This window comes from Lycorma delicatula, chromosome 3 (assembly GCF_047948215.1).
Source record: "Lycorma delicatula isolate Av1 chromosome 3, ASM4794821v1, whole genome shotgun sequence".
NCBI classification, from domain to species: domain Eukaryota; kingdom Metazoa; phylum Arthropoda; class Insecta; order Hemiptera; family Fulgoridae; genus Lycorma; species Lycorma delicatula.
This window is the reverse complement of record NC_134457.1, coordinates 225864721-225891931: the sequence shown is the minus strand read 5'-3', so window position 1 is coordinate 225891931 and position 27211 is coordinate 225864721. Positions and strand designations below refer to the sequence as shown.

Genomic DNA, 27211 nt, shown 5'->3' with positions numbered 1-27211 from the left:
CTTTCTTATAGCTATGATGTGTGTATACACTGGTCTATATGAGGTACTAATCAAGAGTTAATTTCTCTCAAGAGTTATTACCATTATCATTTACAGATTGCTCATTACCATTTGTGGTAAGTAGTTTGAAGTTGTTGCTAATAGGGCTGAATATCACCTGTATTTAGTGAGATTTGCATATTGATCTCCAATGTATAATTACCACTGAAAAGTAAAACAGAAAACCATTTAATCCAGTTTTTGGTTTCAATGGTACTGAATAAACAAAATAACAAGTTATTCAGTTGGTTAATCTTGAGAGTACTATTTACATTTAACATTTTCCAGGTTTTGAGTGATTGACCTGATTCTTTTTTGTGTGATCATATAGTCTCTTAAATAATATCTTCTTCTTTGGTATATATTATTTAGTAAATTAATGTTGTATTTTATCAATTTTGTTATCAGAGGTTGTGTTATAAGAGGTTGTGAAAAAAATTGTGTTATTTCGTATTTATTGTGTGTTTTATATTAAAATATTGAAGTTACTATTTTCATTAATTTTGTTAAATGAATGAAGTTTTGTAGGGAAGATGATGATAGTATGACTTTGTTTAATAAAATTGATGTTATTTATTACAGGTCAGCAGTTACAAACTGCTACATCAGGTACTTGCACAATGCAGCAGAGTGGACAGTTGCAGCCTCAGATTGTCGGGCAGACTACTGCAATGGGAACCCTTGCCCCTACACCAACAATGTTACAGTATCCACAAGCTCAGATCTTTCAGCAAGCCCAAATTGGACAGATGCAGCAAGTGAGTTTATGTAGATAAAATTACTATAAATAAGTTTATATAGAAGGAATTAAATAGATATTAAAAACAAATTCTATGTCATTTTTTCTAAGATATAATTATCTGCAAGTGAAACTGTCTCTTACTAGAAAGAATTCATTGTTGCAGTAGAAGTCTGAAATAACACGGTTCAAAATACTGCAGATTCGAATGTAATGCGGAGGAAAATATGTCTCCCTATAAAAAAATACTATTGTTTTTTAAATAACTTTTACTTTTGGATTTTACCATTACTCTTCCTCACCACATCCCCTAGTTGACCATGACTATTGCATTCCCAAGGATTTTGCAGATGTAATGGGAAATTGAAACAATAGTGCACTCCTACAAGGGTTTAAAAAAAATCTGTATCCACCAGATATTAAAGTTGAAATATTTCTGAATCTTGCATTCTGTGTGTAAGTCAGAGTTCAGAAAACAAAATGTCGCAGAAGTGAAAAGCATATATTGAGCAGGAGATAAACTGAAAATTATTGACCGTGTAAAAAACAGAGAAACCAAAGTAATTTTGTCATGTGAATGACAATCCCAGAAGGAACAATTATGTGGTGGATGAAAGAGGAAGAAACCTAGAAATTTTACGGACACGGTTGAAAGTGAAATCGGATGGCAAAGAAAATACTAAATTAGGCAAAGGTAGTGGTGATCTTGATTAGTGCTTTTACAGGTGGTTCTTGATAAAAAAAAGTGAAGGAGTGTGCCACTGTATGGACCCACTGGTCATCAGAGCACAACCTGTAAGGATTTAAAAAGATTTGCATGGGACTGAAGATTTTAATGCATCTGATGGCTAGTTTTTACTGTGGAAATCTTGTCATTGTATAAGTCAACCGGCATTGAGAGAGAAGCTCGGTCATGTGAGAGTAAATTTGCAGAACAGTTTGCTCAAGAATTAAACAAAGTTATGATCGATAACAATATAAACAACAATGAAGTATACAACTGTGATGAAACTGAACTTTATTATAGATTGCTTCCTTGAAAAACTGTGGATTTGAGGAACACATAAGGATTAAAGAATAAACAAGAACTACTCTTCTTTTTGTAGTGATCGAATCAGGAAGCAATCGACTTAAACCTGTTTCTTGTACAGACATTCAAAAAAGCATGGATGACTAGTGAAATTTTTGTAAAGTGATTCTGTGAGGAATTCCGTTACGCGTGGAATAAATTAATATTTTAACTTCCCTAGTTTTAAGAATATTTGGCTGATGTAAATTTTTTTTTAAGCCTTTAGAAGTGTATTATTGTTTCCACGTTCCATTACTTCTGCAAAATCCTTTGAAATGCAATGTTCATGGTCAATTAGGGGGTGTGATAAGGGCAATAATGGAATAACTCGTGGTACTATCAGTTTTATGTTCCGTTCTATCAGGAAACATTTATGGTCACTTAAACTTAAAGAGAGAGCTGTCCTACTCATGGCCATTGACCAGCGCATCCACCTACTGATATACTACAGTCTTAAGATGGAAATATCAGTGTTATGTTCTTGCCAAAAACCACTACGACATTGATCCAGCTATTGGTCCAGGTAATTATAAGGGGATTTAAAGCGCATTATGCCATGAAGTGCTCAGTTCTGTAGTGAACTGGTATGAGGAAATGAAAACTTTCCTTAAATCCATCAGTCTGAAAACATTTGCATATTTAGTAGGTCTTGCAGAGGAAACATTACTCTGGCTACAGAGTATTCAGAAGTATTGGAAGAAATGTTCCAGTGAAGAAACTGTCACCAGTAAAAATTGTTCAGTTGTGGATTTCATGAACAGTGACATCCAGTCTGCATTGTGAAATCACAATTGACAATTTGAATGACTGGGTAAGATATTGACGACAATGAGCCAATTTCAGAGTGCACATCTGATAAACATATAATGATTATCACCATTGATGCTGTTCACAACAAAAATGAAGGAAAAGAGGATGATAGTGGTGAAAATGATTTAGAGGAAGAAGAAGACATTCTGGATGTTTGTGAAGTGATAATTTATATAAACAAGGTGATTTCATGGATGGAATGGCAAAATGAATCTAACTGAATTCATCTCCTTCATCTTGCTACAATCAAACAGTACACAGAGAAAAACTGTAATGCATTAGTCTGTCAAACAAAACTTACAGATTTTTTTAAAATCTGTAAAAAAATTAGGTTAGTGTAAATTGAGATCAGCTTCAGGACTGGAGTAAGTAACATAACTGGTGAGTAATATTTAATTTTTTTTTTAAATAGTGACTGTGTTTTATATTACTGTATAATATTGTAATTTATTAGTGCATGAATGATTTCCTCCTCCACTTCTATGGGATTGATTTTTGTCACTTGTACGGTCACATTTCTATGTACCATGGTAAGATTTTAATGTGGGAGTAAAGTATGTCCCACAACAATTGCGTTATATTGGGCTTTTACTGTAATATGAAGGTGATTATCAACTTGAATTTAAATTTTAAAAAAAAGAGCTATTGCTAATATGACTTCTACTTTTAGTACTAATGCTAGTATTACTACAATTAGTGATTACTTTAAAAAAAAATGTTTAAAAATGCACCTTCAGGAACATGATTCAGAAGTTTTTGTTATTTTTATTAAAACAAATCTGTTTAATATCCAAGTAAATAGTAAGTTTTGGCAGTGTGTTTAATTTAAAAGTATAGGTAGCATTCATTTCTATATCTTCACTATATTTTAATTGTGACAAATTTTCCTAAATACTTTGTTTCCTGGATGTCATTTGTCACATTCATCTTCAATTGTACCAAAGCGTGTAAGTTGCTTCAATCAACAGTGTCTTTACAGGTAGTTTAAAAAAAAGAAATCACTGCAGTTAAGTTTTTGGTGTCTAATATTGGAAAAATAGTTTTTTTAGCAAAAACTTCATACAGCATTTCTGTAGTTAGCATTCATGGTTTTTTTGCAGGAAGTTATATTAAGTTTTTAGTTAATTTATTGGTAGGTTTCAATTTTCAAAATGGTCATAAAAAACAGTCATTCTTTATTCATCACATTTATTACACTCTATATGCCTAATTGCTTATTGTAGAACTAGTTCTCCTTTTCCTGTGAAAAATACTAGATCTACGTAGTTAATTCTGATAAAACTTACTTTATTTAAATCATTTTGATTCTGTTATTAAAAAAAAATTAAATATACCTAATACTAGTATTTATTTCAGACATCAACTTAGTATGTCAGATTACCATTGTGACATGCGATTACCCTAGATCAGAAGTTAGATAAATTCATCACTGAATATGGAATCAGTAGATAGATCAGAATAATAAACATTTTCTCAAAGATGTATATGTTTTCTGATATAAGCACGTGACCTTCGCAGTTTTTTTTTTGTGTTAAAAAGTAGGAAAAGTGGGATCATACATATGAATAAATAACAGTGTATTTGTTGGCTCTGTAAAAAGGTTTATGATTTTGTCTTGGAGACCATTCTTCAGCACAGAGTAACAGAACTTGTGTGTATGGGTAAGATTGATTTTTAACTACAGTTTTATGAACCTTTATTTCGCATTTAATCTATAATTAAAAACTAGAATCAAGTATTCACAGCTGAAATAATAATCCAGTTAATAATAAAGTTTGAGTACTGTATTTTATATTTAGATTTATATTGTTCTATAGTTTTGTAATTTTTGATTTTTTTTTAATTTAGAATCTTATCAGTATAGAGATATAAAAATTTCTAACTCTAACAGTTACAATTCATGTATTTTGCTTTGTAAATCTGCGAGTATATTAACTGTCAAAACATACACTTTTCGTTGCTAGTATTTTATGTAATCCATATGCAGAACATACAAACAATTATTTTTATTTCAAAATTTTAATATTTTTTGCAAAACAAAGTATTTTTATTCTCAGTTTTATGTTTGAGAGTCATTCAAATATAAACTGGAGTTTTGCCGCGCAGATTGAGGAAGTGCAATGAATGTAGTGGGATGCTGCAGGTAGTTAGTTGGATATGTGTGAAGGGGAATAACTGGCCCGCCATGTCCGTAGGTCACATTTCCGTGTCAGTAGCAGAATGTGTAAGCAGGAGGTACCATTGTTTGTTGCACAAGGAATTATCCAATTTTTGTCAATGAAAGTGTTGTCAAATTTTGATTCAACTCCAGGCACAGTTCAGAAATGCTACCCTGTCAAAAATTCAAGTGTTAATTGGGCAAAAAATTTCAAAGTGACCGTGATGCAGTGGAGAATGAAAGTCACAAATGTCATCCATGGACCAGCATCAGTGATGACACTATTTAGGCTGTTCGTGACCTTGTGGAAGGTGACTGCTGCATAACCGTTGCAGAAATTGAATCAAGGTGGGCATAAGTATTGGGAGGGTGCATACAGTGTTTTTAGACAATCATTTTGTGTACAGCAAAATGTTGGTGAGGTGGGTTCCACACCTTTTCACCGAAGCACAGAGAAATGTCCAAAAAGACATTTGTCAGCAGATTTTGAATCGCTTTGAGGAAGAAGGAGAGGCATTTTTGGACTGTAAATGATCTGCAATGAAATGTGTGTCCACCTCTATACTCTGGAAAGCAAGAGAACAAGTGTGGTGTTGGGGAGACAGTGAGGAAGGGACAACGATCATGGCCAAAAAATGCTTGTCAGCTGGAAAGGTTCTGGCAACTGTGTTTTGGTACTCAAAAGTTGTGCAGCTTATTGATTTCCTGTACAAACAAAAGACAGTAACTACGGCATACTACTGCCAAATGTTGGATGACGTCTGGGTTGCTTATTACAATAAATGATGCTGGAAAACAATTTGCAACGTCCTCCTCCGTGACAACGGACGGTCGCTTACACTTGCTCAGATTCGCAATAAACTTGCTAAAATTCATTGGAGGGAAAAGATTCAAAGACGATGCTACAAATGAGCATTATTTGTGCAGCTGGTTTGTTGGAGAGCTATCATTTTGCTTTGAAGAGGGGATCAGGAAGCTATTTATCTGGTGGAGAAAATGTATTTCTATTGAAGGAAACTAGGTAGCTAAATAAGGTAATCAATTTATTTGTAATTTTATCTAATATGAATAAAGCTATCTAATCAAATTCCGGTTTTATATATTTGTTTACATAGCTGCAAAATCCTATTATTTCATATATTCTGATAGTGTGAAGCAATTAGAAAAAAAAGGATGCGTAATCTGTGCAGCATATTGAAACTATGTCAGTGGATATAAAGGAGGTGTAAGGTTTTATATATATATATATATATATATATATAACATTTTTCACTAAATGTTAATAATAAAAAGAGAGAGTTGCAAGAAAATATATCTTCACTTTTTCAGACTTATGCAGGTCATATGTCTGGTGTATTTAACATACATATTTAACATAGTCTTTTTGTATTTTAAGGAAACAAGTTACAGTGGTAGGTAGTTTGGAAGAGTTTATGAATGTATGAGTTTTCCTTATTGCAAATGAAAGTTGCTAGAAATTATTTGTAAAATAACAAACTTTTAGCATAACTCTGTCTTAAGTTGTTTTGTTGACATTATTGGAATTGCCGGTTTTCTGTTAAATGAAGAAACAGAGTTTAAGTAAATTTTTGAGGCGAATTAACTATAATTAAATTTGAAGCACTTAATTTAAAGCAATTTTGAGCAATTTGTTTATATCAGAATCTATATTTTTTTATTTTAATTAAGTGAATGGTCAACATTGAATGGAGTAGTGTGGTTCTCTTTGTGTTAGTTTTTTAGTCTATTGAAGCAAAGTGTATGAAAAATATAAGAGTATGTGTACCAGGATAAGTAGTTTAATGTATTGTCTACTTTACATTATTTGTAATGTATTTAGATATAACAGTTTTTATTTATTGATTGACATCCAGTTTACCAAACATATTTATTAAATATTAGTTTCTTTAAAATTTAGTTTTAATATTTGATAGTTAACAAGGATAATTTTGTTATTCACTTTTAAACTACTTTTAATAGTTAGCCTGCCCATGCAAAGAGATCAAGTAAATCCAACATTCAACTAAATCCATTGATTTTGATAAGTTTAATAAATTATATAACCACATTTTTTTAAAAAAAATTTTCTATCTGTGTCAAAGTTTAGGAATTGCTCTTTTTGATTTTGAGGCATCCATTGATTTGCATTAAATGCTACAAACTGCATTAACATTATTATACTGTGTTTCAAAATGAATATTGGGGTTTTAAAGCTAATTTAATATTTCTCAAGTTTCATGTAAATTGATAAATTATACATGAAATTGCCAGTAGCAAAGATGGCGACCCCCCCCCCCCAAACAGAAAGTGTTCTGTGTTTTGCAGTTTGCAAAGTGTAAATCTGTAATTACCATTCGTGTGTTCTGTTTGAAATTCTGTTATGTTCGCAAAGTGTCAATAATATTAATAAGTGGTGTAAACAATTTGAAACCACTGGCTGTATTTGTCAATGGAAGATACAGGATGACGAAGTGTGTGTGAAGACAATGTTAAACATGTAGTCTTTTATGCTTAGTCCTAGGAAATCCATTAGAAAGGCTAGCTGCAAATTAGCAATTCCAGTGATGCTTGTGTGGAGGGTTTTAAGGAAGTGCTTACAACTCTGTCCATATTGTTTATAGCTATTACAAGCTACAGATTGTAGTTTGGATGTTAGCTTCGCAAATGAAATGATGCACTGTGGCAATGAAGACCGTCTTTATCGTGTTGTATTCATTGACGAATCAACATTTCATGTTAATGGAAAAGTAAACACTCATAATGTGCTTATCTGGCAATCAAAAATTCCTCACGAAATATTGCAAAGTGAACGATACTCTCCAAAACTGAATGTTTTTTGTGTAGGATCCCGACTGTAAGTTTACAGGCCGTTTTTTTTCGCAGAAGCAAGTTTGTCTGCAATGAACTATCTTGATACCCTACAATTATGGCTCTTTCCTCAACTGCAATACATACGCAGTTGAAATACAAATTTTATTTGGTGCATAATGCCACTGTACGTGATTAGTTGAATGATATTCTCCCCAACCGCTGGATTGGTCGCCGGGGACTAGATGACAGGGTTGTTTGCTGTGGCCTCCATGTTCACCTGATCTGACCATGCGTGAAATTTTTTTTTGAAGGTTTATAAAGAATCAAGTGTCTGTGCCAGCGTTAATACCAATTTACTTCCCGACTTGAGACACAGTATTAAAGCAATTGTCACATTATTCCAGGCTTGCTGATTAAAGTATGAGATTAACTCTCCTATTGGCTGGATGTGTTGTTGTGATAAGTGGTGCTCATATTGAACACTTATAGAAAAAACTGTTGAGTTGCTCTTTATTTTCATGTATAATTTACATAACTTTAAAACCTCGATAATTTCATTTTTTTTTGAGAAAAAAAAATTCTGTATTTAAAATATATCAAAAGTTGACTTTTGATATATTTTTATTTATTAATATGTTTAGTTTTGACACAAGGCAGAGTTTATGGTGATTATAATGTATTAAGCTGTACAAGATCCAGTGTGATGAAGATGGAGCAAGAGAAGTGCTAAGCACAAAACTATTGCAGAATTAATAAAATAGGGTAAAAATTAAATTAATATTTTAGAGATAAACTGATGTATATTAATTTTCATTTTAAACACTTATTTCCCTGTGTTTAATTCTGGTAGATTTAGAGGTGTGTCATTAAACATCCATGATCTCAACTGGTGTGATATTTTGGATTGATTTTCTTATTTTTAACTGTGTTTTAAAATAAAAGTAAAGCATTACTTAAGGTATATACTTTGTGGTTATAGATGTCAATTGCTGGAATTTCATCAATAGCGGCTTCTCCTCAAATGAGTACAGCCTCTGTTGCGATGGCTTCTCAGCCAGTACGTATTTTCTTATTGATTTCTGAGTAGTTGTAGAAATTTAAAACTTGAAGTTTTTACTTTTTTGCTCATTTACAGTTTTATTCATTTTTGTCAATGGTTAAAATTTTCTTTGATTTTATATTAATTAATTAATTAAAATTAAATTATTTTTTTTAATTAATTTTATTGTTGAGATTTTTTTATTTAGTATTCTGAGTAGTTTCAGTTTTTATAAATAATTGTAATTACACTTTTTATAATTCTCAATAGTTGAACATTTTTATTACATTACTGACTTTTTACTCATCCTGTGTTTGTTTGTTTGATTAACTTATTTATATGTAAAGAAGCATGAACATGCATTTCCTTACCTACAGTATACATCACAAAAGAAACAGAAAGTTATGTATTACAAACCACATGATAAAAATACAATCGGTTTCAAAAACGTAATAAATCTTCAAAATTTAACTTGATTTTTGCCTGTTTTCTGGGTAGTGCAATTACAGTTTTCCATAAAATTGTGGACAGAGTATTTTTAAAAAAATATTTTTAATATTATTATTTTATATTTATTAAAAAATGTAAAAGTATGTTTAAGAACAGACTTTACCATTGTAGAGTTAAAAAAGTTTTCCTTATTTTTGCAATATGTTAGCCGTTTAAAAAAAAATTTTTAATTCTTGATATTAACAAGATATTGGAAGGACAGGTAGAAGGAAGAAATTGTGTAGACAGGCCACGTTTGGAATATGTAAAACAAATTGTTAGGGATGTAGGATGTAGAGGGTATACTGAAATGAAACGACTAGCACTAGATAGTGAATCTTGGAGAGCTGCATCAAACCAGTCAAATGACTGAAGACAAAAAAAACAAAAAATTAACAAGAATTTTTTCAATTCTTGAAAGTGGACATTTTTTCTTGTACTTAACTGCGTATTAACAACTCTCTCATGATACATTTATTCTTTGTGATTTTATTAATATGAGAGATGGAAAATTGTATGAAGAAAAGAAAGAGTATTAAAAAAAACAGGTGAAAATTTCAATCGTTGGAGTTTCACGTTCTGCTTGCTTCACAGTTGCTTCAGTAGCCGTAAAGAGAATTACAATTTCTGCAACTGTATACTAGTTGACAAGACGAGGAGTATATTTGAAGTTTACAAACTACTACTTTGAACATACAGTCATGTTCCAGTGGTACTAGTAAAGTAATTGTGAATTCTGCCATGAGATTAGATTGCTGTTTTAAACGTTATTGTCTGTGTACAGATGCAGACTGATATCATGATAGTGTTATATGACATTGTATTATTTATTAGGCTTTATTTATATTAATGAATTAATTGATGCAATTTTAATGTTTGATAATAAACCATTAGTTTTTCTTTGCTTAATTACATTTATATTTTTGTATAAATGAATTTTATCTTATGCCCTGTTATTTTGTAATAAGAGCATTTTTTTTTTAGTCAGTGTACTTCATAAACTAGGATGATGAAAATATCGTATTAAAAAAACTATATTCAAGTAAATAAAGTATAAATTTTTTACATCAGTTGTTTTGGTTTAAGTAATGATATTATGACGAACAGAAATGTGAGTCTTAGAATTATCGGTTAAAAGTTTAAAGTAGGCGTGTAGTTATAAGCATATGTAATGATGATGTAATCGTGAAATGTGCATTTTTTCTTTGGTATGTCAGAAAAATGCAACTTCGAGCAAAGACGACCAGTCATAAAACTTTGTGCACCCACGTTATACAGTAAAGTAGCTCTGACAAAGTGATGATGTACAAGGTGCATCATCACTTTTTTTTTTATTAATAATGGTGCTGGTGACTATTTGTGGCTCATGTGGGTGGGAGATGGGATTCATAGAAGGGGCTTTCTTAATGTAAGATTCCAAGAGTAAAACAGCTGATTATCATAAAGAGATGAACAATTATCCCAGGGCTACCGACAAATTGTATTGCCATAATAAACAAAAATATAAACCTCGGTCATCCAGTTCATTGAAAAAAGAAATTCAAGAATGGCCTCAAAAAAATAAAATTAACAATTAACGACGACCCAGATCTAACAAAGAAGGACGTCTAGAAATTCTCAAACCATCCTGAATCGTCATATGAATTACATGAAATATTATATTACAAAGAAATTATAGTACTTAGATTTACTACCACCTTACCAACCAGATTTTAGCCCAATTGAATTTATTTGGAATCTAGTTAAAAAAAATTCTAGACTGCAATATGTCCCACACATCTTAACAAAACAGAGCTATTATATTAGATGCAATTTCATAATTACTGTTGAAGGCTAGAAAAGATCAGTATAGAAATTTCAGGAGATAATGGATTCTTACTGGAAAACAAATGCATTAATGGAAGATGCCATTGAAAGCATAATATTAATACAGGGCTGGATGATGGTGAGATCAGCTTGTGAAGACACATATAAATGAATTCTGGTGGAAGTGAAACTGAGTCAAACTCAGAAATAGAGGATTGTTTGTCTATGGAAACTGCGGACAAAACTGGTTAAGGACTGTATTAAGATAGTATATTGATTATTTTATTATTTAGTTAATATAAAAATATTATTTTATCTTTTATTCTGCAGCTGTATCCAACTTGTAATTCTATAGGCCAATATGTCCAAATTATTACTATCGGCTTTGAATCTAATTCTGTGAACTGTAATATACTGTTTTAGTAAAAACGTTTTCTTAATTAAATTATTGTAATTAATTACAGGTAAATTTATTTCATTTATGAATATAATAATGTAAATTAATATTTTAATCGTATTATTACCATAATGAGAAAGAAATTTCAGGCTCCAAAAAATACAGTAACGTATTTTAAATGGATGACATTTCTTGTTTAGAACTGATTGACAGGCATGTCGCTTTGTTCACTAGGACTAAGCCCAGACTGTACTGTTGTGTTAACTCTCAATTTCTGTCTATAGCCAAACAAAACAACAGTGTTGCAGTCCTCCATGAATATCAACTTTGTTTGTCTTGTCAACTTGTACTTTGCATACTAGTCATTTCATGTAGTAAACTCTATGAACTTATTTGAAATGATGATATTCTTTTTGTAAGAGATATTACAGATAGCTTCTCACCTATTTTGATGGAAATTTTTTCCTTTACAGTTCTTGTTTTATCCCATTGCAGAAGTGCATAATTCATTAAGAACAAGAACAAGAAATTATTTTATAGGCAGCAGGAATAGTTTTTTTTTTCTAATTTGTATCATATTGAAACAGTGTTGGACAATTAAAGTACTTATTGAAAGATAAAATTGTTGTTAATCCTTTGACAGTTGTAAAATAACTAATCATTTGCTTCTGGGCAGCAACTTGTATGTAATATATGAATATATTTTCATTATTTACCTTCTCTTTGCTGCAAATGAATGAAGTTGCTTCAATTCTTTTACTTTTAGAAAATTACATATGACATCATTTTTTTTTCGTCTTCTTTGCATAAAAAAAAAAAAAAACATCTTTTTTTGATGCAGTCATTTGATGCAAATGACTGCATCAAACCAGTTATTTGACTGGTTTGATACAGCTCTCCAAGATTCCCTATCTAGTGCTAGTCGTTTCATTTCAGTATACCCTCTACATCCTACATCCTACATCCCTAACAATTTGTTTTACATATTCCAAACATGGCCTGCCTACACAATTTTTTCCTTCTACCTGTCCTTCCAATATTAAAGCGACTATTCCAGGATGCCTTAGTATGTGGCCTATAAGTCTGTCTCTTCTTTTAACTATATTTTTCCAAACGCTTCTTTCTTCATCTATTTGTCGCAATACCTCTTCATCGTCACTTTATCCACCCATCTGATTTTTAACATTCTCCTATAGCACCACATTTCAAAAGCTTCTAATCTTTTCTTCTCAGATACTCCGATCGTCCAAGTTTCACTTCCATATAAAGCGACACTCCAAACATACACTTTCAAAAATCTTTTCCTGACATTTAAATTAATTTTTGATGTAAACAAATTATATTTCTTACTGAAGGCTCGTTTCGCTTGTGCTATTCAGCATTTTATATCGCTCCTGCTTCGTCCATCTTTAGTAATTCTACTTCCCAAATAACAAAATTCTTCTACCTCCATAATCTTTTCTCCTCCTATTTTCACATTCAGTAGTCCATCTTTGTTATTTCTACTACATTTCATTACATATGATATCAGTGGATTACAATTAGAACTTTTTATTTGTCAGTGAAACTTATGTTGAAGTTTATAATAATGCAGTATGATTTTTTGTGGGGTTTGTTTTACTAGTTGCTAATTCATAAAAAGCTTTTGAGCTCAGCATGTAAGATTTTGCCAATTTTCAAATTGGTGATTTATTATTTGAAGAATTAATTTTAATTCTTCAAATTTTCTATGTTGAAAATTAAGATTAGTAACAGTACTTTGCAGTACTCAGAATTTGCCAATGCTCTCATTGGCAAAAAAGGGTGGTTTTTCCCTACTAATTGTAACAATGTAAATAAGTTACTGTTCAGTTTACTATTTACGAGGATGGGCTGCTGAAAAGTTCCAGGCCTGGATAAGAAAAAACATTTCTCTGGGTACATTTTGATTGGCTTTCAACATGGTCACCATTAAGGTGACCATGTCTATACACTTAGCGCAGTGTTCCATAAGACTGCTTATGCCAATTCGATACAAAGATTTATCCAAGTCTTTCAAATAACCTTCTACGCTTCATTATTGGCCAAAAATCTCTTCCTGCCAAGCCATTTTTTTAGGGTAGGAAATATGTGATAGTCACTGGAAGCCAGATCTTTCTCGTCAACCATTCATAAATCTATGTAAAAATTCCTCACGATTATGCGAAAGAGCTTGAAACATTTGCTTGAAATGTTTTTTCATTTTTGTTTTTAGTCAGGGGTGAGCAATCGCGGCACTCATTTGGCACAAAGTTTTTTCTTGCCTAAATGTTCATGCAGATTATTGCGCATGCCTACAAACTGCTAACTTGTTCATTGTCACTCATCAGCCTGATTTTATACGCTTTTTCTATCATTTTTGGTGTAGTCTCTTCAGAAGGGCATCCCCTGCATGGTTCATCGCTAGTGTGTATTTGGCCCATTGTGACTCAATGTTTAACTGTAGTATTTGATAGAAAAGATTTTCACATTGTTGTATCAAGCTCTTCTTTAATTCCTTTGTAGTTAAGCCTTTCGGAAAAAAAATTTAATCACATTGCACAGATTTCCAGTTTTTCCATTTTCTAAAAAATGGCCTATTTCTCCACTTTGACAGATTGTTAATACTATACTAAGTGACACAGTAACTTAAAACTTTACTTACTAAGTAGACTAATGAATGAATAATGGAATCAAACGATCTCTGTTGTGGCCTGGAACTTTTCATTTCGCCCTTGTAATGTTTATTTTGATGATTTATTACTACTATTAATTATTTATTATTATTAACTATTTAGTAAAAAAACAGGTTTATTTTGTATTTTAAATATACCTATATCTGGAAAAATACTGTGAACATGGCTGGTGGTGGTGTAATAATTATTGAGCACTTAGAATTAAACATACCTACCACATTAATCTTTTAAGCTTTAAAAAAGTTTATGAATGTTGAAATTGCACTACTGCAAAAACAGGTGAAAAAATAGGGTATGTTGCATCTATATTTTACTACAGTTCTTGTGGTTTTTTTTTTAATAAATTAAACTGTCAACAATAATGCAGAAGAGAACAATGTTTGATAAAAGAGCAAGTGGTTTCTAAGACATCTCTTCAACGATGTATATTGTAATTTATTTTAATGCATGTGTGCATGTTAGTCTTCATCATAGTTTTTCAATAGGTGTTCTTTTTTTAAGATAATGTTTAATTATTCTCTACTGAGAGAAAATATTGTAATTTATTCTAGTTTTTGTCTCAAAGAGCAAACATTAGTAACTGGTTTATCCTAATATGTTGCTTTTTCATTGACACAAGTTTAAAATTGCTCTTCATGGAAAAATTATGAAATAAGTTTATTTGATCAAAATTACTGTGAAAAAGATTTTGTCAGCATTCATGTACAGTATTTATTTAAATATAATGATTGTTATCATAAGTCTGTTTTAGATTTATACTGATAATCAAAATATTTTGTGAATTTGGTGTTTTTTTTCCAATGGAACATAAAATTTAACACTTTCCACTCAGCGTATTTAACTACTCAGTTTGTACTTTTTTTTTTTAATATTAATAATTTTTCTTTTGATGTAAACATCTTTTGCTGTAATGAGTTCTAACTTTCAACTGGAGGTGAAAGTAAAAGTTGTAAAGTAGTTTTTCCTTAATGCCTATGAGTATTGAAGCTTGGTCTTTAAAGGTGCAAAGAAATTTAAAAGTGAATTTCTATAAGTTAAGATAAATTCTAATAAGTGTGGTTTTTAGCTGTTTTACAGTAGTATGAAACCTGGTAGGGTGACGTATGGCTTTTAAACAAGTTTGTCTTATTCAGTTTTGTCTTCTTAATTATCAGATTGGCATGTTCAGTGTAATTAGGGAAACCCAATTTTTTATTTTTGTATTGTGTGGTTCATATAATGGGTTTTAAAATTATTTTTTATGTATGTTTACTACATTAATTGCCCCTATAGTAATGTTTGACTTCCTTTCCAATATTTATGTTAAATTTAAAAAAAAAACATTCTTTACCATGTTTACATTAGTCAACTATTAACTAATATTAGTTAAATTAAACATTTTTGATGATATCCAATCTAGCCATCAAAGAAGAATTTTTTTTTTTTGCTGTTTTGCGTAAATTCTATTAAAACAGATGTTTCAGGTTGTAGTATATGTGCTGTGCGAGGCATTAGTTAAGGCAAAGTGAAAGGTTTAGCTGTTATTCACAACAAGCAATGAAAAAAGAAAGACATAACTGTTTCATAGTTACTTTGCCTTGAATGGGTGTGTTTATTTTTTGCTCAATGTAACATTAATAATGAAAAATCTTATAATATGTTAACATGAACTAAAAGTATACAAGCACTTTTACTCCTCAGTGAACAGAACTTACAGTAGAAAACAGAGAGAGCTGGTGGGGTATTAAAATCGCTGTTACTGCTGTCTGCTATAGAGGGAAGATAAATTACATTCTGTACAGTAGTAATAGGTACTCAACATCTAATCAGAATAATCACGTTTCTAAATCTAACATTTATTCTTGGATACAAATTAAGATTTTAAAAAATGAAAAAAATTATGTGTGTTGCTTAATTTCAACATTCTGATAATTGGGGTTTTATTGTAAAATTATCATGCTTATTTATCTATTTTTTTTTCATTTGATGCATTGGTTAGAAGATCTGCTTGTAAAAGTAAAATTAAACTGATGCAGTAGTTTAATACTAAAAACTAAATTTAATACTAAATTTGTTATTTATTTTTGAAAAATTATTTTTTTATGAATTTTGTTGCCTTATACTGTGTACATCAGCTGAATAAAATTTTTAAGTTTGTCTAAAGGAAATTATTATTTTTTTTTTTTTTTAGCAACAAGTCTTCAGCCAGTTAGGTACTGTAAGTTATCCTACTAGGCAGCAGCTAAATGCTGCTGCATTTGCTACACCTGCTGGAACAGTGGGAGTACCTACAGCTGCTAGCAATCAAACAAATAACACAAACAGTGTTCCAGCAAATACTGCTCCAAAACAACGGGTTTTTACTGGTACTGTTACTAAAGTACAAGGTGATTTCGGTTTCGTTGATGAAGAGGTATTTTTTCCTGCAAGGTTTGTAAAAGTCATTTTAATTTTTTTTTATTAGCATTTAAATTTATGCTATTTGTTCTCCCCATTTTTATTACCATTTAAATTTGTAATTTTTTCATTCAGTATTTTATTCAGAAAAATTACTTAAGCAGGATAATATTGTTTTACAGTAACATTTATGTTACATGTTTTATAATAACATTTCAAAGTTATTGCATCAACAGGTTCGAAGAAGCCAATTGATTTCTATGAAAATATTAATAATAATTTAATATAAAACACTAATTTTTATTGATAAAATGTTTCAGTAGAAAATTCACTTTTTTAACTTTGTTATTAGCTGTGTTATGGAATAAGAATCATGTAATCCAATTTTTTTTTATTGCAGGCCCAGTTTATCATCCCTCACACTTTAGTTTCCAAGACTTATAATAAAGTACATTATCCATGTCTAAGTCATGTCTGTCTTTCATCATACTATGTACCTCAGCCTTGGGGGTTGATCTCATCTACCCTTTCCTGTCCAGCCTAATAGCCTACAAGGCTACCTTCACGATCCTGTATTCTAAATGCCAATACTTGAATTTCTTCTTTGCAGTTTGTAGAACAGTGCTTGTAACTGGTATTTTCTGTCCTCCTCATTCTGCATATGATTTAGTTTTAAAATTCCTGCATTCTGTAAAGTTTCATTTTCACTGTCTTCGATCTGCCTTTCTCAGCTCGCAGTTCTCCTAACTTATAATTCAGTAGTTATCACTTCAGTATTACAAATACATATCTTTGTATCTTTCCTTAAATGATCGAAAATTAGTTACATTTATGTACAGAAACCCTGATCATCCACATCTCTTGTTCCATCCTTTGGAAAAAAATGCAGATACTTAAAATATACATTTCTTTATATTTCTTAGTAAAAATATACGTAAAAGATGCATCTTTCCTCCACCATATGTGTAGTTTAAATTTCTATCCCTCATATTGCTTCTTGACTTAACTGTGGCCTCCAATGTTTCTTTTAATTGTTTGATTGCTTCTTCTTCCACGACCAAATTTAAAAACATTGCAGAAAATTAACATTATTTTCTGATTCCATTTTGACTTTCAGCTTTTTATTTTTATTATAGTTAAATGATTGTTGTGCAAACTATCTTTCCTCCCCATTTTATTCCTATTTTATTTAAAATTTGAAATGGTTCATGCCATTCTAAAATATTTGCTTTTTAAAGATCAGCAAATACTCTATAGGAAGCTTTATATTTCTGTAGCCTGACTTTTGTACTGTTAATTTTAATGCTAAAATTTTTCTGATTCTATTTGTCAATATGTATATAGTAATAATAAATATAATATATATTGTCTTGTGTTTACAGTTCAACAAGGATATTGAGAAAAAGCACACATTAAAATTTCTTACAAAGAACAGTTTATTTCTATTAAATAATTTATACAAAATATCAGTTCAAATTAAATGCAAAATTAATTTAATAGAAGTTATAAATTCCAAAATACAATTATGTTTACACTGTACACTTTATGATAACTAAGAAACTAATATTGAATTAACAATTTACTGTATGCAAATATTATTTATTCACTTTTATTGTTTACAAAAGAACTACCCTACACTTTATGAATTAATAGAATCTGTCACTTTTACTATTGTTCACAGACAACTCAACAGGTTCTTGACAACCGAACAGGTTCTTGTTTTCAACTACTGTTCAAAATGGAATACTCGTGATGCACTCTTCACTCATTTGTTACCAAACACTTATTGTGATCGGTGATCGGTTTTATTGCACAATACACTGAATTTAAACTTAAAAAAAAAACAAACAACTGTCATTTGATTTTTCCATGTTAGTATTTATACCTCCTGGTTTGCAGTACCAGTACCAGTACCCAACCCGTTTTTTTTTATAGTTCACAATCGCAGTAATTTTCATTGCCCACAGGCTTTAATGCTTTTCTATAATTTCTTTTCAAGAAAGAATTCCTTGTCATTCCTTCTAGATTCGTTTTTCTTTATTTTCTTCTGTCTTACTGGAAGCTTCTCTACCTGTTAGAATATATATATGAGGTCTGCAAATAAAGTAATGAGACTAGTTTTTTTTGGTAACCAAAGTGGTAATACTGTAAAGTTAGTAGTAAACATATGGTAATATGAACAGCTGCTTTATATGAGGTATTAATATTTTTAGTCTATTGTTGCCACGTTAAACGTAAACAAACTGTTTGTGAAACGAGTTTTTATTGTGCGTAACAATAATGAGTGATACTAAATTTGTGTTAAACTCGATGAGAATGTTAACTGAAACTTTTTCAAAATTGAAAAGGGCATATGGAGACGATGCTCTTTTACGAGCCCAAGCTTTTAGGTGGTTTAAAGCATTTTCAGATGGCCAGGAATCAGTTGCGGGTGATCCACACTCTATAAGACCATTAACATTAGAAAGTGATGGCAACGCTGAGCGATTCAGAGACTTAATATGGTACAACTGACAATTAACTGTCAGGATAATTGCAGAACATTTGAATTTGAACTATACCACAGTCAGTCAAATTTTGAGAAACAAAGTTGACATAAAAAAAGTTTGTGCAAAATTGGTTCCAAAAAACATTACTGTTAAACAGAAAAACAACAGGATGGAAGTGTGCCATGATGATCTAAGGCGAATTGAAACTGATCGTGATTTTCTTAAAAATGTTAATTCAGGTGATGAATCTTGGATATTTGAATACGACTCAGAAACAAAACGTCAGCAAGGAGTGGTGCACTTAACTCACCACGTCCCAAAAAAAGAATGATAAGCAAACCAAAATCAAAACTATGCTAATTTGTTTCTTTAATAGTAATGACATTGTCCATAAGGAGCTTTTGTGTACAGGACAGACTGTGAATCAATATGTTTACCAAGAAATTCTTGAAAGACTAAGGAAAAGAGTTGCCCATGTGAAGACCAGCCATCAAAGACAACTGGATGCTGCATCATGACAATGCAGCTTGTCACACTGTACTCTCAATTATGAGTTTTTGGCAAAGAAAAATATTCTTGTAGTTCTGCAATCCTCTTATTCAACTGACTTGAGTCCCTGCGACCTTTTCCTGTTCCCAAATTTAAAAAAAACACCTCAAAGGACACCATTTTTGAACAGTAGAAAACAACAAAAAAATTTAACTGGCCGTCTGAAGGGTGTTCCGGTTTTTAAGTTCCAACTGCTATGAAGAGTGGGAAAACCATTTGAAGCATTGTCTGGGCTTCCTTCCCAAGGGAACTATTTCGAAGGTGACAGAGTCCATGTACAGTTGGATTGTAAATAAAAAATTTTTCTGAACCACTCTATATACAATGTTTCATTAAAAAACAATTTTAATTATTTTTTTCATTTTTATTTTCAGTTCTGTTGTAAAGGGAAGCAATCCATCAGTTGGTGACAGAGTATTAGTAGAATCTGTATACAATGCTACAATGCCATTCAAGTGGAATGCAACTCGTGTTCAGGTATTACCTATGGGTCGTGAAGATCGCCAAACAGCTGGTGGTGGAAGTGGTCGTCAATATTCAAGTTATAATGCTGTTCCTCCTCCGAGTAAGTACATGTTACTGAGAATGTATTATTTTGTTAAAGGGTGATCTTTATGCAATGCTTATTCTTATATTACCTTTACCCTGTGTTTACCATCGCATTGCTCATCAAAGCGAATGTATATGAATATATTCATAGTTAGTGTAATATTTCTGTGATGAAGTTGATCTGATTAACCTGCTTGTTATAAGAGTTTCATTATAATTTGATGTTAAAAGAAACTGTTTTAATTCTTTTATACAAGTATTATTACCAGTCCATATTAGCTCAGTTTACAAATTCAGTGATTCACCATTTATTTGTTCTTACTGTATTTCTATATTTGGCTGCCATCCATAAAAATTATAAACAAAATTATATATATTATAAAAATGTAAGTTCTAAGCTAATGTGAATTTTTTATCTTCACGAAACTTTACGTATATTATATTAATAATAATTTTCTAACGGTTCTAAAATAAGTATTTGCTATAAAAAAATACATGTTAAGATATATTATTTATTTAGTTTGATGTGAAATATATAAAAAAGAACTTAATTTTTTCTAATTACTGTTAGTTTTCAAAATGATCTCTTTTAGAATTCAAAATGTTCATAGTTGTATTTAAGCTCTCTTTTATGTATTATTATAAAAGAATGAGATTATATCTTAAGATAAAATAAAGAATCAAATTAATAAGTACAATATAATTAAGAAGTCTTTGCTCATGTGAATTTATATAAGCAACTGGCATTTGACCGTCTTTACGTCAGACAATTTTTTAACATAAGCCTCCTTTACCAATGAATGGCAAAGGAAGTATAATAATTGTTTAGTTGAATAGAAATATTATTAAAAGTTGGAGATTTCTGTATTCTATTGAATGAATGGTCTCACAAATTTTCCCCAGAATAGATGCTTCCTTAACAAGTAAAGCCATTTGAGTCATGATTATACAGGGTGAGTGGGAAGTTCCTTTTTGCAAGTTATTAAATTATTAGGATAGGTGCAGAGCTACCTTCTATGGCTCTAAAATGTCTATGTGGGTTCCACCATGTACAAAACACAACTATGGATACGTGCCTCCATATCCGGTTGTTTATCTGCAACAGCATATCAAGGGTGATTAATTTCAAATGCTGACTGAACACTGTCTTGAAGCTGAAGAGATCTGAATATGCAGATCTCTTCTTTTACAAAACCCCAGAGTGCAGTGCAAGGTGTGGTGAGACCAGGGCTTCTTGCTGGCCAAGGCAATTGAGCTGGTAACTCTTCTGACTCATGTCCAATCCAGCAATTCAGAAAAATTTCATTGAGGCGTCTGTAGACATTCAAAGCAAAATGCAAAGCACATCTTGCTGAAACCTAATGATGTCTGCAATCTCTTTTGCCATTAATTCTGGAAGCAACCACTCTGATCATTCTCAGGTAACTTGTGTTAACTGCACCATTGAAATAAAATTAAGGACCGAGGAGATGTTTAGCTGCCATCCTAGCAGAAATCATAACATGAGATAGATGGTGTTTTATTTCCTCAAAAAAGTGAGGGTTGTATTTTGCCCAGAAAAAACATTCAGTTATGGGAGCTTTGATGATAAATTGCACACTTTTCTGAGAATATGACATACTTTTTACCATTGGCTTTCGAAAAAATTCAAGCAATAACTGACATTCATAAACATGTTGATCATGGTCATTGTCACCTAACTCTTAACTGTGGCTGGATGAAAACATTTAATTTTCAAGGCTACATATGGTCTCATATTGTTGATCTTGCAGAACATTTGTGAATCTGTAAAACATTCGTGCATTGATTTCACCAGTGATTGTTGAATCGATGCCTCCACAGCGGTACATGTTTCAGCTTAGGGCTCAACCTCCCAAAGTGTGGCACACAAAGAATAGTTCCTAATGCAAAAGCCTTCTTCTCCCATGTCTGTGTTGTTTTCTGTGATTGTGATGATTTCCCAAAATGCACAAAGAAGTCATTCATAACATTCTCCATTGTTTTTACCAGTGTGTGGACTTTCATGGATCCATACTTAAGCTAACAAATGCTCTTCGACTGTGAATGTACTCGTATCCACCATTGTTACACACTCTACTACAATTAAGGTCATCCCACCACAAATGATCTCCACCACTGTTTATAATTTTTTAGCAGCAGTGAGCAATTTCAGTGGTGAGAATTGGCAGCAGTAGAACCTGATTAAGCTGGATTTATTGCAATGTAAAGGGACTTCCCACCTACTCTGTATTAATGACTCAAATATGATAGTTTATTGGGAGTTATGTGGTTTACTTTTACATATTTAAACCATGTTGAATTTGCATTTTTGACAACTTCAAAACTTTAAATTTTCTACTGAATTTTTTAAATTAATTTAGTATTACTGCTTTACTGTGTAAGAGCATCAGAAAAGTAAGAAGTTATTTGATAATAAAGTTAGGTCATTTTTTTTTATTCTAAAATAAAAATTTAATAGTTTATATAAAGTTCTGTCAAAAATAGTATGTAATGTATTTTTGCTGAAGTTCTGAATAAAAAAGGAATTTTTTCTGGATTTGTTCTATTTACACTTGACGTTTTTACATTTTAATTGATTGTTTTTTGATTATAGTTTCATTCAAAATGATGGAGTATATCACAAGTCAATTGGGTATCTAAATAAAAAAAGAATGATTGTTTTACCATTTTGCTAATCTTGCTATTTCTTATTATAGTAGAGAATTCTAGAAGTGGGAATGATGGATTTAATCGGCGTAGGAGAAGGGAGGATGAGCGTACCCGTAGAGATGAGGAAGCAGAAGTTGAACGCAAAAAAAGAAGAGATGAACGCAGGTATTAATTTTTTTTAACTGTCAAACTTGAAATATGTTTAATTAAGAAGTACACCATTAAACACATTAAACACCATTAAGAAGTACACCAAAGAACCATTAATGTTGTTCTTTGATAAATAGGTTTCAGCTGATGAGATCATCTCAGAAATATCTGGTTCTAAGGATGGATAAACAAATTTTTGAAAATAAATTGATATATCTGTTGAGGCAGTATATAAAAATAAATATTATAGTGATTGGAAATTGTTTGAAGATAATTAATTTCTTTTATGATTAAATTTCTATGTATTCCTTTTAGAAACGTACAATTATTCTTAACTTGATGATATTCAAATAGTATAGAAAAATATTCTTAAAAATGCTATTACTTTTTAATGCAAGAGTATTACAAATTCTATAACTTTAATAATTAGTGATAATTTCTGTTTTGTGTAATTGATTCATGAGTAAAATGTATTACTTTTTCTTAGAATTTAATGAATGTATCTTTTTTCTGTTTAATGGGAATTGTGTATTTTATTTAATTAAAAAGGGAACGTGAAGAAAAAGAAAAAGAAAGGGAAAGAGAGAGAGAAAAAGAAAGAAATCGTAGTCCTTCAGTCAGAAAGCGTAGCAAGAGTCCTCGTCGAAGACGTTCAAGAGTAGTTCCTCGTTATATGGTGCAGATTCCTAAGATTGCACTTGACATGTAAGTTGTTAAACATTTGTTTTCTTTTAATGTATTAGTAAATTCTGATTAATTCATTATATAAGCTTGAATTTTGTGCATGGGAATATGAATTGGAAATTTTGCGTATGAAAAATGTTGTGCCTGACTGATTCAAACCTCAGAAAATTTACTTTATATAGGTTTGTTGTTTTATCTGTAAAAATAAATTTACTGAAGATCACTATTATATATTATATGATTTAATAGTATAAAAAAGTAACTTTGACACTGTAACTGGGAAAAATTTCATGACAGTATTTAACTTGCCAATTCTTTATCACCAGCTAATCAGTTAACCGATTGCTTTACTACATATACCCATGCTTTACTACTGTTCAGTTATCAAATTATTGCTTATAGCATAATTTTGAAAATTACTTTAAAAGAGTAAACATGTGTAATATAAAGTAAACGTGTTTATTCCTTTTCTGCCATTGTATGTTTATCTGTACGTGTATGTGGCACCACACATATATATATATATATGTATGGTGCCATAACTTATGGGTTATGGGCATCCTGAAATAAAACCTTAGTTAAGAAAATGCCATAGCTGCTCCAATAATAAGCATCCCATGCAAAGCTTTACTAGAAATTGAAAGATAAGCAAGTAATTTTTGTTGTTTTCTTTGACTGAATGTGTAGTTGGATATCAAAATTCTTCTTTCTCTGAAATGCAGGTGATGTTCAGCCTTACAAGTGACACTTTCACTTGTAAGGCTGAACATCAACAAGAGCTTTTTTTTCAAAAACTCTTCCTCTTTTTTCCACCCTTGAAGAAAAAAGTTACAGGACATGAGGTCAGGGCTCTGTTGTGCAGCCTGTTGATTTAGACTATGTTGACTTGCTCAAATTTACTGGAAATTGTTGTCATTTCAAGTACAGTAATTGAGTACATAGTGTGGCTAGGCAATATCTTGCATTAAAATCAATTGAGGATGAAGATTCATTGAGGTTATTCAAAGTTTACCCAGAAGATGAGTGTATGTTTCAGTTAACTCTTTCGGAAATGTTATAAATTTGATATCTTTTTTTTTGTTTTGTCATTGAATATTTTAAAAGGTAGTAATTATTTATTTAGCTTTATAAATATGTTCTTCTTGTAATTATTTAGCCTTTTTCTTTAATCTGTCCACCAACATGTCTAGTCATCAGTGGGTCTAGTAGATGGATTGAATGATAAGAAATTTATTAAATTATTAAACACCAATGTGCTAATTAATTAAACAAGTAACTTCGTTATTTATGTTTGAAGCTCTTCCTTGCCAACCACATTAATTTTATACTTTGTTAACTTTTGAGACTTTTTATTATATTAATTTTTTTTGTCTATTTTGTTCACCTTTGTATTAAATTGGAACTGTGTTTGTATTGTGTGTCTCACTACACAATCAATGTAAATGTTAGTGTTCATATTCAGTATTAATCTCCCCATAAAAATTTAATTAAATTAACACGCGCCCACACAAATATTGTATATATGTTTCCATATATACATAATGTTGTATTATATGTATGTAGGCATTGTATGCCTTCATTATATATTAGTGTCATTAGTTCATCATATATATATATATATATATATATATATATATATATATTCCAACTTGATCCACCTAATTGCAGAGATTAAAAAGTAAATAAGGTGACACTTATTTTTCATTACCTATATATACAATAGCGCTTTTTTGGCAGCCCTCATCTTCAGTTGTAATTTTCATTTTTTAAATGTTTATATCAAACTTTATATCAAAAAAAAAAAAAGTTAAGAATTGTCTTATTTCTATACTTTGTTGTATTGAGTTGAGTTATATACATACAATGAAAATTAACTTTTGTTTTATGATACTTGTTGCTTGTTTTAGGCCTGAAGCAGATGTAATGGAAATTCGTAGACGGTACAACAATCTATATGTTCCTTCAGATTTCTTCGTTAGCTCTTTTAGATGGGTTGATGCATTCCCTCCACATCGTAGTTTGACTTTAGAAAGGCCATGTTCTTTTTATGTAATGCATAAAGATGTTGATCCAGTCATACAGAACTCCGATACATATGATCCTCCTGATGCAGATTACTTATTTTCTGCAAAGGTGATTAATTAATGTATTTTCATAATAGGAAGTGTTTGTATAGTTTGTTAGTATTATCTTTGATTAGAATGTAATAATTAATCATCATTTCGCAGTTATATATTTGCTGTAGTAAATGAATGTTTCTCGTCGTTTTTATGAAAAAAACTTTTAAAACATTGTGATTTTTATCAATTTAGTGTGAGATGGAGATTAAAAATTCATTGTGGGAACAAAGAATTGTTTTTTCTTTTTTCTTAATTAGCCTTTTAATGTACGAGGGTGAATCAAATATAAATAATAATTTTTTTATTTTATAGATTTATTGATTAATAATATAGACAATTCACACCTTCATCATTTCTCTCCTGCATGATCTACACACTTTTGCCAATGGAAAACTTTGGAAACTTGAATATTCCTTGTTCATAAAAAAATTTGAGGAAATCATCAACCAACTGTGCACGTACTTCTCGACATCTTCATTCTTTTTGAATCATTCTCCTCCAAGATTTCAAGGGCGCAAACAAAAAATAGTCACAGAGGAACAAATCTGGACTGTGTAGGTCTCCAATCTGTGATCTAGTTTTGATTTTCGGTCAACCTTGGAACCCATTGAGCACTAATTTTTCTAAAGCCAAGATGATCAGTGATAATTGATTGAGCACTCCCATAACTGATCCCACTTCTGACGTGATTTCTTCAACAGTGAACCTGCGATCACCTTTGATAAGCTCCTGAACACTACGGATGTTGTCAGCTGTAAGACTTAACCTTGGGCATTGTTTTCTACACTTTCCTTGCCCACACCTAAATTGTCTGGCCCATGTATACACTCTGGAACAGAGTAGCGTCTAAACTGTACCTTTAAATGAGTTAAAATTTTCCACTGGTCTAATGCTTTCATTAGTTAAAAACTTTGATTATATATGTTGTGCAACAATTGACGGAACTTCTTGCTCACTCATGGCTGTACTGATGGCAGAACAGAGCGGAGGAGCTAACCAAGCTGGTTCCCCTTCTGTAACACCGAACATTAACCCCTTACTCTGCCAACCAGCTCAGAACTGCTTGCTGCTTAGAATAGCAAAATTACCATTTAAATTTGATTCATCCTCGCAGAATTTGATAGCTTTTTATTGAAAGTGTTTTGACATTTATAAAATGAGAATTATTACATACATATTATTTTGAAGAAGTCCTCAGAGTTATTTGAATCCTGTAGAATTTTTATAATTACCATATTTTCAATTTCACAACAATGTTTATTTTCTATTTCAGTTAGATTATTTTCAATATTTACTTCAAGTATTTTTAAAACATTGTTAAAAATTGACATAATTGTTTGTATTAATAAAAAAATACTATTGAGAATGCAGTAAAAATCAATTTTTCTGAAATAATTATTTCAATTATATACATTGATATTTAATTTAAATTGAAGATAAAATGTAATTTAACCTGGTAAAAAAAATTTGGTTGGTTGGATTATCCAGAATTTTCTTTTTATTGAACTACATTTACTTAACTTGTAGATAGATCTATTGTTGAATTTCATTGTCTCTAATAAACAAAACGTAAA

At 30.9% G+C, this 27211-nt stretch overlaps 1 protein-coding gene across 4 annotated transcripts in view; it reads left to right on the top strand.

Moving 5' to 3' along the window:
- Positions 1-27211, top strand: part of LOC142322477 (cell division cycle and apoptosis regulator protein 1-like) — a 106255-nt gene that overhangs the window by 13635 nt on the left and 65409 nt on the right. For 3 of the 4 annotated variants that reach the window (XM_075361600.1, XM_075361597.1, XM_075361598.1), the window contains exons 3-9: positions 622-797; positions 8606-8683; positions 16221-16459; positions 19839-20029; positions 22731-22848; positions 23383-23538; positions 25425-25650. In XM_075361600.1, coding sequence (XP_075217715.1) covers positions 622-797; positions 8606-8683; positions 16221-16459; positions 19839-20029; positions 22731-22848; positions 23383-23538; positions 25425-25650 — 1184 coding nt within the window. The remainder of the gene's footprint in view (positions 1-621; positions 798-8605; positions 8684-16220; positions 16460-19838; positions 20030-22730; positions 22849-23382; positions 23539-25424; positions 25651-27211) is intronic. The other variant, XM_075361599.1, reaches the window with a different exon arrangement.